Here is a 12,534-nt window from a genome sequence, read left to right on the forward strand (position 1 = left end):
TCATTAGAACACATCTTATAGCCTCACTGCCTCTTTCTCCATCAAATAATCATGAGCTAAATATTTTCCCTTTCACCATTTTTTTCTTTTTTCAAGATTATATTAATCAAAATTATTACCTTTTTTGGAAGGAAAGAGTAATGACTCAAAACTTTCAGCATAATTGTTCTATAACATTTCCTGGTAAATGTGACTGGTAAAAATTGAATGTAAGTAGTTCTGTTGGAAGAAAAGCATCATAAGGAATGGAAATTAAAAAACTCCTTAAGAGTTTAACATTTTCTCTTATGGCATGTTTTCTGTGGTTGCTGTTTAACACTATTCACAGAGCATGATTGGTTTTCTTGTTTTTCTGGATGACTGAAGTCTTATATGGATTTATAGTTCATTTATTTTTGCGTTTTTCCACCTGTTGACAAATGGATATGAAATACTGCTTATCTTTATACTAATGAGTTTGAGCATCTTTCAAATGTTTATTTGTTATTTAGGGGTTTCTTTCCCCCTGTAAATTGTCTGTTCATGTTTTGTCCATTTTTCTGTTTGAATGTTTGTTATTATTGATTTGCAGGAGTTGTTGATAATTCTACCTACAAATTCTTTGTCAGTTAGATGTGATACAAATTTCTTCTCTCAGTTGGTGGCTTATCATTTTTTTAAGCAGCTTTATTGAGATATAGTTTGCATACCTTATAGTTCATCCATTTACTTTATTCACAAAGTTATGCACCTGTCACTACAATCTAATGTTAGAACATTTTCATCACCCCGAAAGAAACTCCATACCCATTAGTAGTCACTTTTCCATCTATTCTTCCTTACTAGCTCTGTAGAAAAATGTGTTTTCCTACATGTTCATTTTAAACTTTTTTTTCACAGTTAATATACTGTCTCTGTTTAAATGTATTAGTATCCTTTAATATAAAATTCTGGAATTCATTTAAAACTTTGCCAGAACCTTCCAGTCTGGGAACAGACACAGATATACCAATGGATATTGACAGTAGTGACATGAACAGTGATGGTAGTCGGGGTTTGGATGACACAGAAGAACCATCTCCCCCAGAAGATAAAATGTTCTTCTTGGATCCATCTGATCTGGATGTGGAGAGAGATGAAGAAGCTGTGAAAACAATCAGGTAATACACGTGAGTTACTTCCAAACGCAAGCTCAGTCCAGGAGCTCCACTGATGAAGACAAAGGCCCCATCTTTTCAAGAGGAGCCTAAAATGTAATTTAAAATCTAATTAAGTTGTGGCTAATTCTTTTACGTGAACCACAGTATTTCTGAAATAAACTATATCACTCTTGCCATCCACGCAAAATGTGAAGGTATGAAAATCCTGTTTTCTTAAAGAGAAAATGCTTTACTTAAATGTAGTCTAGATATAATGTCTAGCTGTGGAGCAGCTTCCACAAGGTGCCAGAATTGAACTACTGATTAAAGCAACCAGTTTCACACAGCCTTTACTCAGGGAGATTACCCAGTGTTAGAAACACCAGTAAAAATATGGACCTGAGCATTGTCCAAGGATGATGGTGACGAATTTGAGGGCAGTTTTCATATTACCACAATTAATCTAGCTTTTAGCACTTCGTAACAATGCTATTGGATTAGAAAAACTTTTAAGTATTCCCTATGTTAGTAGAATTTATTAGTGTTTTGTATATATAGCCCTATAGGATGTATTACTTTGTAGTAAAATGTTCACATTTTCCCAGGTTTTGTTTTTTATTGGCAACAAAGAGGTATTGAAAGTGAATGTGTCATTTGAGTATAGGTATACCTGCTTTTTGTCTGGTTTGAATTTACTAATTTATCATGCTGCCCAGGGCAGGAGCTTCCACAACAACAGTCCCAAATGGGACCCTCTCCCAGGTGCCTGATCTTCTCATTGGGGAGGATTCTTTCTGCTCTATTCATTGATTTCTTATGTTTTGTGACCTCCAGAAAATATTTATGATAAATAATGAGGACTTACAGTATTATCTTAATCTTTTATAGATCAACTGTATTATCATAAGAGGATTAATTTATTTTCTTCTTAAGCCATTGTTAATCTTCCTAAGAAAATGTTGAAAATTTTTAGCTCAATTATCTTTAAAAAGGCTTGATGAACTTGTAGTATGTATATGAGTTTTAAAAAATTGAAATGGTCCATATTTATCATAAATAATGTTTTTTTAGTCCATCAACAAGCAATAATATTCCGCTAATGAGGGTCGTACAATCCATCAAGCACACAAAGAGGAAGAGCAGCACGATGGTGAAGGAAGGATGGATGGTCCATTACACCAGCAGGGACACCCTGGTCAGTAATCAGACATTTTTCATGTGGTAGTCAAACTTTGTTACGTGCTTTTTTGTGCATTTTTAAATGAAAATGAGAATGAAATATACATTTGTAAAGAATTTTTAAAAGGCAGACTATTTAATGTACTGTCTTTACAAACTGGTAGAGCCATAGAGATTCAAAAAGGGTCTCAGAATGTAACACCAAATGCATAACCTATGAAAGAAATAATTGATAAGCCGAATTTTACTACAATTAAAAACTTCTGCTCTGCAAAAGACAGTATCACGAGAATGAAAAGATAAGCCACTGACAGGGAGAAAACATTTGCAAAACAGAAATTTGATGAAAGACTATTCTCCAAAATATGCAAAGAACTCTAAAAGCTCAAGAGTAAGAAAACAACCTGATTAAAAAAATGGGCTGAAGACCTTAACACATACCTCACCAACAAAAGTGCACAAATGGCAAATATGCATTCTATGTCATCAGGGAAATGGCAAAGTAAAACCATGAGATACCACTACACGCCTATTAGAATGGCTAAAATCCAGAACTGACAACACCAAATGGCAGCGAGGATATAGAGCAACAGGAACTTTTCATTCATTGCTGATAAAAATGCAAAATGGTACAGCTACTTTGGAAGACAGTTCAGCAGTCTAAACATGTTCTTACCATATGATCCAGCAATCACTCTCCTTGCTATTTACCCAAAGGAGATGAAAACTTACATCCACCTAAAAACCTGCATATGGGTGTTTATAGTAGCTTTATTCATAATTGCCAAAACTTGGAAGCAACCAAGGTGACCTTCAGCAGGTGAATGATACATCCAGACAGTGAAATATTTAGCACGCCAAAGCAATAAGCTATCAAGCCACGAAAAGACATGGAGGAGCCTTAAATGCATATTACTAAGTGAAAAGCCAACAAACAGAGTTCACAGACAAGGAAATACAAATAACTCTTAAACATAAGAGCTTAATCTTAAAATACAATTTAAAATTTCACCGAAATACCAGTTTTTATGAGTGTAGCAAAGATCAAAAAGTTTAGTAACATACTGCATTAGTGAAGGTTGAGTAAACAGCACTGTCCTTTTGCTGATGAGCCTATAAATTGGGTCAGATCTTGTGTAGGATAATTTAATTCTGTCAAGCAAAATTACATGCACACAACCCAGCAAGCCAACCTTTAGAAATTTAGCCTATCGGTGAATTATATATCTGTGTGTGTGTAATACATATGCATTTGCATGTGCACACATAAAATCCTCTACAAGGATTCCCAAAACCTAACAACACTGCTGTCTGGAGTAAGGGTAGGAGTGTGATATGAGTGGTAGGAACATACTTTTCACTATATATCCTTTACATATTTTCAGAATTTTAAACCTCATTAATTGTTTTTTAATTTATTGGGGTGACATTTGTTAGTAAAATTACATAGATTTCAGGTGTACAATTCTGTATTACATCATCTATAAATCCCATTGTGTGTTCACCACCCAGAATCAGTTCTCTTTTTATCACCATATATTTGATCCCCCTTACCCTCATCTTCCACCCCCCACCCCCCTAAAACCTCATGAATTTTAAACCTATTAAAAAGTACAAATTTATGAATAGAAGTGAAAGGAAAAGGAAAGTACAGATGCTTTGGAGGAATCATTATTTTTGAACCCCTCAGTTTTATATTCTTTATTTTATAGAGAAAGAGGCATTATTGGAGACTTGACAGCAAATGTCTAACATTGTTTCAAAACGAATCTGGATCAAAGTATTATAAGGTAAAGATTCACATTTTTAAAAATATGTACATCAAAGTATTGTATGTTTTCCAAATATATCTGAATAATATTCACTAATTGTTATATTAGAATGTACATATTATGAGTCTGACTAAAATAGTTTATATAAGTCACTGGTAAGTTCCTTGTGGAAGCACCTGTCCACCCCTCCATCTCACCCCCACGCAACAGTCCTGCTACAAAGGTGATTTTTTGATGTGTCTTCCTTTGTTTTTGACCTGCCTGACAGGTTGCTGCTGCTTTACTTCTGGATACTATGACTTAGATTAAACTATTCAGACACTCTCATGATTATTGCCGATGGAGAAGAGGCCAGCGATGTATTCGGTGTTTCTCTTACCTTCCATTTCACCTTAGGCCCCAGTTCCCAAAAACTTCTTTTGCCTCTTCATCTACATTGTATAGTCTTCTTTGTTTACCATGTCACAGACTAACACCAAACAAGATTGTAAGTGTAGCAGTTGTATCTGTAAGAAAAAGCATAGAAACTAATGACTTGCTTTAAATTGGTTGGGATTTTTAAAATAAATTTTTTGCCTTAGGAAGTGGAGTAAACATAACTGACCGTTACAGCTATGGGCAGAACTAGAATGGAGTACTTGAACAACCCACATGGACATTCTGATTTGCTGCTGTTATTTCTGCTTTGTACTCCTTTGGGGGATATATCTTGCGGACAGCAGCCAGTAGGGAAGGAGTTGTTGAGTTGATTTAAAGACAATTGGAAAGTGACAGGTGTTGGATATAGTGGCCATTGGCTTAAATCCCCTCCTTCTTTGCATTCTAATGACATACGTTGGTCCTGAATCTCTGACTTAGTTATTCTACTCCATGCTCTGTCCCTGTCATGGCTGATAGTATTCAAGGCAGATACTATCAGAAGACCTGACTCCTTCCATGTGCCACATACTGTGTTCGTTTGTTTTAATGTCATTTATTGAAAATCATGTCTATGATTATTTAGTGTATTTGAAAATAAAAACAAAGAAGTATTTATATTTTCTAATGCTTAATTTTTTACTTCAGGAAATTCCACTTTCAGAAATTCTCCGCATATCTTCACCACAAGATTTCACAAACATTTCACAAGGCAGCAACCCACACTGTTTTGAAATCATCACTGATAATATGGTGTACTTTGTTGGCGAGAACAATGGGGACAGCTCTCACAATCCTATTCTTGCTGCCACTGGAGTTGGACTTGATGTAGCACAGAGCTGGGAAAAAGCAATTCGCCAAGCTCTCATGCCTGTCACCCCTCAAGCCAGTGTTTGCACGTCTCCTGGGCAAGGGAGAGATCACAGTAAGCAATAAGCTTGTTGGTGGCTTTTTCCGCTTTGGTTCTTAAGCATTTTGTGGTGCGGTTGTGTTTCTGTATGTATTTTTAATGCTCATTTTACACTTCATCTTTTGTCACCAATACCATTAGTTAATTCCTTTATAAAATTATATTGGTTGTAGTGTAAATATGCACTTCCCAGAGCGAGGCTCCAGGGTCAATCTCCCTACATTTAAATCTTGGCTCGGCCCACCTGCTATGTGATCTTAGACAAGTGCTTCTCTAATAGTACCTTCTTTATAGGGTTGTCAGTGTTAAATGAAAGAGAACCTGTAATGTATAGAAAACTGTTTGGCATCCACAAATTCTCATCAGGTTAAGTAAACTACTAGTGTTAGCATTTTGCTTCATGGTGGGATATAACAGGCTATAAAGAGTTATGGTTCACATCACATTCATGAAATCTGTGAAATTAGAAGTGCTGTATTTCTTTTAACTGAATTAAAACATTCAGAAATATTAAAAAATTATTGAAACATATGTCCTTTGCACCAACAAAATTTATGAAGTAAAACCTAAATTTGGTAGTGGTTCAAATAAACACTTAATCAGAAAGCCATAGTATAATGTCACTTCCCCCACATTGGTATTGTTTTTTATGGGGAAACATAATTCATTTATTAGACAAATATATTTAAATTGAAATAGATATCAACCAGTTTCTAAACACAGTTTATTTCAGTTCAGCTATATTATTTTATGCAACTATTTTAGTGTTATGCTAGGACCTGATCTAGAATACAAAAGAAATACAATAATTTTCAAAAGCTATTTAGGGGGATAAGACATATATACATGTGTTAAATGGTGGGATAAAGTAGTAGAGTGCAAAAATGAGTAATGCATTACTTGGGCGTCCGGTTAGCTCAGTTGGTTAGAGTGTGGTGCTCTTAACAACAAGGTTGCCGGTTCGATCCCCACATGGGCCACTGTGAGCTGCACCCTCCACAACTAGATTGAAACAACTACTTGACTTGGAGCTGATGGGTCCGGGAAAAACACACTTAAATAAATAAAAGCTTAAAAAAAAAAGTAATGCATTATTTGAGGAACTCAAGTGTGGACAGGAAGAGTAAACAGAGACTTTATGGTAGAAGAACCTGATTTGGAACTTGAGCTTAAATCTCGGGTAGGTTAGGATAGGCGGAGCTAAATCGGAGAAGTGGATGGGGTAGTGTTAACTCTACTTGAGACAAGTGTGATCAAAGGGATAAGGTAATGACTGTGAACATATTCGGTGTCTAGTGTTAATTATTAGAGGGTAAATAGATGGATATTCACAGTGTTTCGTAAGTCTTGGAGATTTTAGACAGAACTGTCATATATTCTAATTAAAATCATGAACCTTTTTCCCAATATAATATAGGCACATACACACAAATTTATATATAATTGGGTTTAGAGACTTTCTCAAGTCCATCCATGGACCACCTCCCTAGGATTAAGAACCTCTAAAGACAGAATTGTAGAAGCATTAAGTGAGAATTCTGGAGAATGAATTTCTAGTTCTGCCGCTTACTGGCTCTGTGATCTTGGCCTCTACAGTTCTCTAAAGTGGGAATAATAATAGTACTATCTGTACTATATTGTCATATTTTTATTTTTGCCAAAAAATTTGGTCATATTCTGTGTTCTTTTTGCAACTTGCTTTGGTCCACTATTTGATATATAGCAGACATATTTCAATGTCAGTATATAGATTTACCTAATGTTAAAATTTTGTTGAAGTAATGTGTATGCTTTTTATATTTGGAAAAAATCCAAGCAGTGTAGAAGTGCATAAAAACTAAAATCTTTGTTCTCCAACCCCACCTCTTTCATCACCAGAAGTAATCATATTTTTGTTTCTAATTCAAATGCCATTACCCTGCAATTTACCTTTTTAACTTAATATGTCATGGGTAGCTGTCAGACTCAGTACTCACAGCTCTACCCTAGCAAATGTTTAGATAGTATTCCTTTGTATGGACGTCTCATATATTATTTAACCAGTTTTCTCATGCTGGATTAGTGTTGGATGTGTGGATTTCTTTCTTCTTTTTTTTTCTTTTTCTTTTTTTTTTTTTAACAAATGTAACTACATTACATTAACTGAATGTTAGCCAGTTTTTAAAATTTTATATACTGTGGGCATTCACATATCAGTAAATATTAATGTTAAGTAATATACTAATAATTTTGTTTTTTTCTCATACATCATTCTTACATATTACAGAAGATTTGTCTACCAGTATCTCTGTATCTAATTGTCAGATCCAGGAGAATGTGGTAAGTAAAAGTTACAGTTTGTTATGCTGCTATAGACATCAGTATGTGCTTTTCAGAGGGAATGAGGAATATAGGTTATTCTGGTGTATTAGTAAAGATAAAGTGTTATAATAGCCTTTATTGTAATGCTGATTTGACCCTGATATGGTGTTCTGAATTATCTTTTTAATAGATTTTTCTGTTTCTCCTGCTACATCATAAGTCCCTTAGGTCTGTTTTACAAATTAGCGACCTATCACAGAGCCTTGTATACAGTTGCTGCTCAATAAATGTTGTTGATAATCATAAAAGAATAGGCATTTTTAAAATTAGAACAAATTTAACAAATGTAGACCAATACCTTTTTACAGATGGGAACACCAAGTCCCAGGGGATTTAATAGTTTATTTAAGTTTACCTAATTTAAAGGGAAATTAGGAAATTGGGATTTTTGGAATTACAGTTGACCCTTGAACAACACAAATTTGAACTGGCTGGGTCCACTTTATTTTTCAGCAAATACAGTTGGTCCTTTGTATCCTTGAATTTCACATCTGTTGATTCAACCAACCACAGATTGAAAACAGTATTATCACCCCATGGTTGATTGAATCCTCAGATGTGAAGGGCTGACTGTACTTAAGTTTTGGGGAAGTCAGAAGTAATATGTGGATTTTTGACTATGTAGGGGTTGGTAACCCCCTCACCCCTCCATTGTTCAAAGGTCGGTTGTACTGATTTTTAAGACAGGCACTGGACATCTTGCAACGTTGTGTATGTCCTTATTTACTCAAAAATCCAGTGAGATAGATGTTATTAGGTTGGTGCAAAAGTAATTGCAATTTAAAAGGTTAAAAATAATTGCAGGGGTGGCCGGATGGCTCAGTTGGATAGAGCGTGAGCTCTGAACAACAGACTTGCTGGTTCGATTTCCATATGGGCCAGTGAGCTGCTCCCTCCAGGACTAGACTGAAGACAACTGGCTGCCACTGAGCTGCTGGAGGGGCGGCTGGATGGCTCAGCTGGTTAGAGCATGAGCTCTCAACAAAAAGGTTGCCCATTCAATTCCTGCATGGGATGGTGGACTGTGCCCCCTGCAACTAAATATTGAACACAGCGACTGGACTTGGAGCTGATGGGGCCTGGAGACGCACACTATGCCCCAACACTCCCCAATAAAATTTTTAAAAAATAAAATAAGAAAAAAAATAAATGCAAAAACCGCAATTACTTTGCACCAACTTAATATTATATCCTCTTTACCAATGAGGAAATTTAGGCCTAGGAGATTAAGTTTACTTTTTATAGATAACTACTTAATAAATATAAGACTTTTTTAATTCGAAGCTTTTTCCCCGAAAGGTCTTACAGGATACAGTATGCTTGCACATTAAGAGTGATAGTATAAAAATAAGGCTTACTTTTCTAGGATATAGAAAACCTAAGTTTCATAAAATAGTTTTATGGAAATTAGTTTTCTCTCGTAAAAATAAAAATGTATTTAAGTCTTTGAGTGAAAGGAGTTAGAGATGTTGACATTGCTTTGTAGAGGTAAATTAATATTACTACTTTGTCTTTCCTTAATAGGACATCAGTACTGTTTATCAGATCTTTGCAGATGAGGTGCTTGGTTCAGGCCAGTTTGGCATCGTTTATGGAGGTAAGTGACTACAGACTTTTGCATATAGTACATACATACTATTGAAAAATGGTGAAATTTTGAAACATCTGCCAGCTTGTCCCAATTAAGTAACAGAAAGATTCAGAAAATTAGTTTCACAATCGCCGTACTTTATCTCTTCTTGTAGCTCATACATAAAGATGTTGTGTGGGGAAAATTGTTCGAAGTTTATCTTGGGCTGTGAAGCCTTGTATTTATTAAAATGTGTGCCCTACTGTTTTTCCAACACAAATGGCACCATTTCTCTGCTGTTGGCATGAATGTTACATCAGGTCTGAAAACCTAAAATCTTATCCAGCTGTGTGTCTTAGGATATTGCAAAGTCATGTAACCTCCCTGTGCCTCAGTATCTTCATCAGTTTAATGGCGCTAATAAAACCTAACGAGCATAGCTCACAGGGTTGTTAATATTAATTAAATTTAATGTACATAAAAGTACTTTATAAGCTATGAGCCAATATACAAAAAAAAAAGTCATTGTCATCCCTTGCTGAGACTATTACAATAGTCTCCTACATGGCCTTACTGCCTCAGGCTTGTTCTAATATGTAGTTAAATCCCTGTGCTGACTCAGTGAATCTCAGCAAAAATTAATTCATTAGTACAATGTTTCCATTTTGACAGTCTCTGAATACTAGGTCAGGGTAGTTAACTATCATTTATTTAATAAGGTAGATTATTTTTCACCAAACAAGTTGATTCAAATTTCTTACCTTTTCAAATAATGAAATATCCTTTATTAGGAGCAAATACTATAGAGGGAAAACATAATTTACTTCTTAAAATTAAAGGTGAATGAAAGAGAAAGAACAAAATAAGCCTAGGAAAAGAAATGTAAGAGTAAATCCATATAAATTTCAGTGTGTGGACAATTTTGTGATAAAGCTTTTGTATTGTATGAGCTATCAATTTGCTTCTTTTCTATACTTTTTTTTTTTCAAAATAGGAAAGCATAGAAAGACTGGAAGGGATGTGGCTATTAAAGTAATTGATAAGATGAGATTCCCCACAAAACAGGAAAGTCAACTACGTAATGAAGTGGCTATTTTACAGGTAAAAAAAAAAAAGTGGCTTTGTATTGGTTTTAACTTTTGATTTATGAGTTTTAAATCCAAGACTGTTTAGTGTACTGGTAAGATTTGTTTTTCGTTTGGTTTTGTTCTCATCTCATGACCTTTTCCCTCAGCGAAAGGGTGGTGAGCATCTGAATTAATTCCTTAAGTTCTTTTTTAAAAGGAAAAATTAGATTACAGTAAGCTAGGAGTTACAAGGACTGCCGTTATTTTGCTCTATGATAGTAATTTGTTTAGAATACATTTTCATAAGTAAAACCTTTTTAAAAAATAAACTTTCATTATTAATTTATCACTCCAGGAGCTCAAAATACTTGATACATCTACTACCACATATTGTTAGGCCATTGCTATATCCACCCAAGTCTCACAGATAAGGTGCTTGATTATTATAGTAATTACTATAAAAATAAAGACTGCTTAAAAATTATTCACCTTTTAAAAGTTATATGTATTTTATCCAAAACCCTAAAGATTTAATTTTATAATGGTTTAATCCATTAAGATATGTTTCAAGATGTATTAGGAATGACTTAAATCCCATAAAATAAATTACTATGTGTTTTTATTTTCATTTAACATTTTTACCTCTTTTGGGGGTCATCTAGAAAACTAAAATTTAGCTTTATTTTTTAATTTTTCTGATAATTGTCTAAAATACTTTTTTTGTTTTCTAAATTCTAATAATGCAAGTTTCTATTAATTCATTACGTAGCTTTTGCATAATATTTACGAAATCATGGTGATGTAATAGTTAATGCTGTCAGTGCCCCATTTGCTTGTGGGTGAAGTTCAAGAAGACACAGCTTACTGAATTTACGCTTCCTTGAAGAAGAAGGTAAGAAACTTATAAACACCTAATTAATTTTACATTTATTACATTATTGGCCACTAGTAGTAACATTTGCCTTACTTCTTTTTCAGAGGAGTGATAATCAAAAGATTGGTCTATAAGCTACCTGTGGTCACTTCAAGGCTGCCTCCTCCTACAAAGACAGCTACCTTAAATAGAATATTAGTAGCATTCATACTCTGTATTAGAGTGTAAACATATTGTTAAGATTTTGGAATCTTTTTCTTATCTAATTTTGGAATCTTTCTCATTGTCCAACTAATATGCAAAAAAATAAATATTAAGGCTGTATTCCTAAAGTTTGATTTCTTGTCACTTTGAGTACAAACACACCTATGAACTAAACACTGAAGCTCTTTCCCACCATGTTACCAACTGTATCATAATAACTGAATATAAGAATTTCCAGAAAATGCACAATGTAGAAACCTTATTATATCCTTCTGGTTATTTTCTTTCAAATTGCCCAACTGGGAATAGAATTAAGTGATCGCAGCGTGTCTCCAAATAAAATATCGTCATCTTAAGTTTAATACAATACTGTCTTTATTGTAGATTCTCTTCAAATTGTTTATATAAAATATTTACATTTTTATATTTAGTGAATGGCTTACTTTGTGCCAGAAACTGTTGTTCTTTTTAGCAAACTCACCCAGCTGGAAGGTAGCAGGTTCAGTGCTTGAATCTGTCTCCAAACCACATGCTCTCTGCTCTACTGAATTGGACCTGCTTGTGTGTGTGTGTGTGTGTGTATGTGTGTGCGCATGCATGCCAATGTGTGCGTGTACACACATAAAATTGTGACTTCACTTATTTCTTTGCAGTGTGTAAACTGTGGATTCTTCTGTATATGTACAGTGTAAAGATCAACTTTAGCCTACTTTGTATGTGAATTATAATTCTCTCAGTACAATCTGAATGTGGTAAATACATTTTTTAAAAGGAAACTTTTTTCAGATAGCTCATTTACTGAAATTAGTTCCACAGCATTTAGTCATACGAGCATTTCGGCTAGACTTTCAAATGGGTTGAAAGGAACCCATACACTCACACTACTCTTTGGTTCCCTCCTCCTCCGCCAGCTGTGTCATCTTCACTTTCCCATCTTTGCCCCGGGTTGTTCATCAAGTACACCGCAGAGGCTGGCTGCACCTGTACTTGATCCCGGTACTGTAATCTTCATCTGCAGCTCCGCTTGCTATCCATAGTTTTTCTTCCCTACATCTACATCTT

The 12,534-nt window shown here is 34.7% G+C and overlaps 1 protein-coding gene across 1 annotated transcript in view; it reads left to right on the forward strand.

Annotated features, from left to right (window-relative positions):
- PRKD3 (protein kinase D3) overlaps nt 1–12,534 on the forward strand; it is a 55,130-nt gene that overhangs the window by 30,173 nt on the left and 12,423 nt on the right. The window contains exons 8-14 of the mRNA XM_081069181.1: nt 956–1,139; nt 2,190–2,313; nt 4,010–4,087; nt 5,135–5,411; nt 7,663–7,715; nt 9,282–9,354; nt 10,322–10,428. Of these exons, the coding sequence (XP_080925307.1) occupies nt 956–1,139; nt 2,190–2,313; nt 4,010–4,087; nt 5,135–5,411; nt 7,663–7,715; nt 9,282–9,354; nt 10,322–10,428 (896 nt within the window). The remainder of the gene's footprint in view (nt 1–955; nt 1,140–2,189; nt 2,314–4,009; nt 4,088–5,134; nt 5,412–7,662; nt 7,716–9,281; nt 9,355–10,321; nt 10,429–12,534) is intronic.

This window comes from Rhinolophus hipposideros (assembly GCF_964194185.1).
Source record: "Rhinolophus hipposideros genome assembly, chromosome: 12".
Classification (NCBI taxonomy): domain Eukaryota; kingdom Metazoa; phylum Chordata; class Mammalia; order Chiroptera; family Rhinolophidae; genus Rhinolophus; species Rhinolophus hipposideros.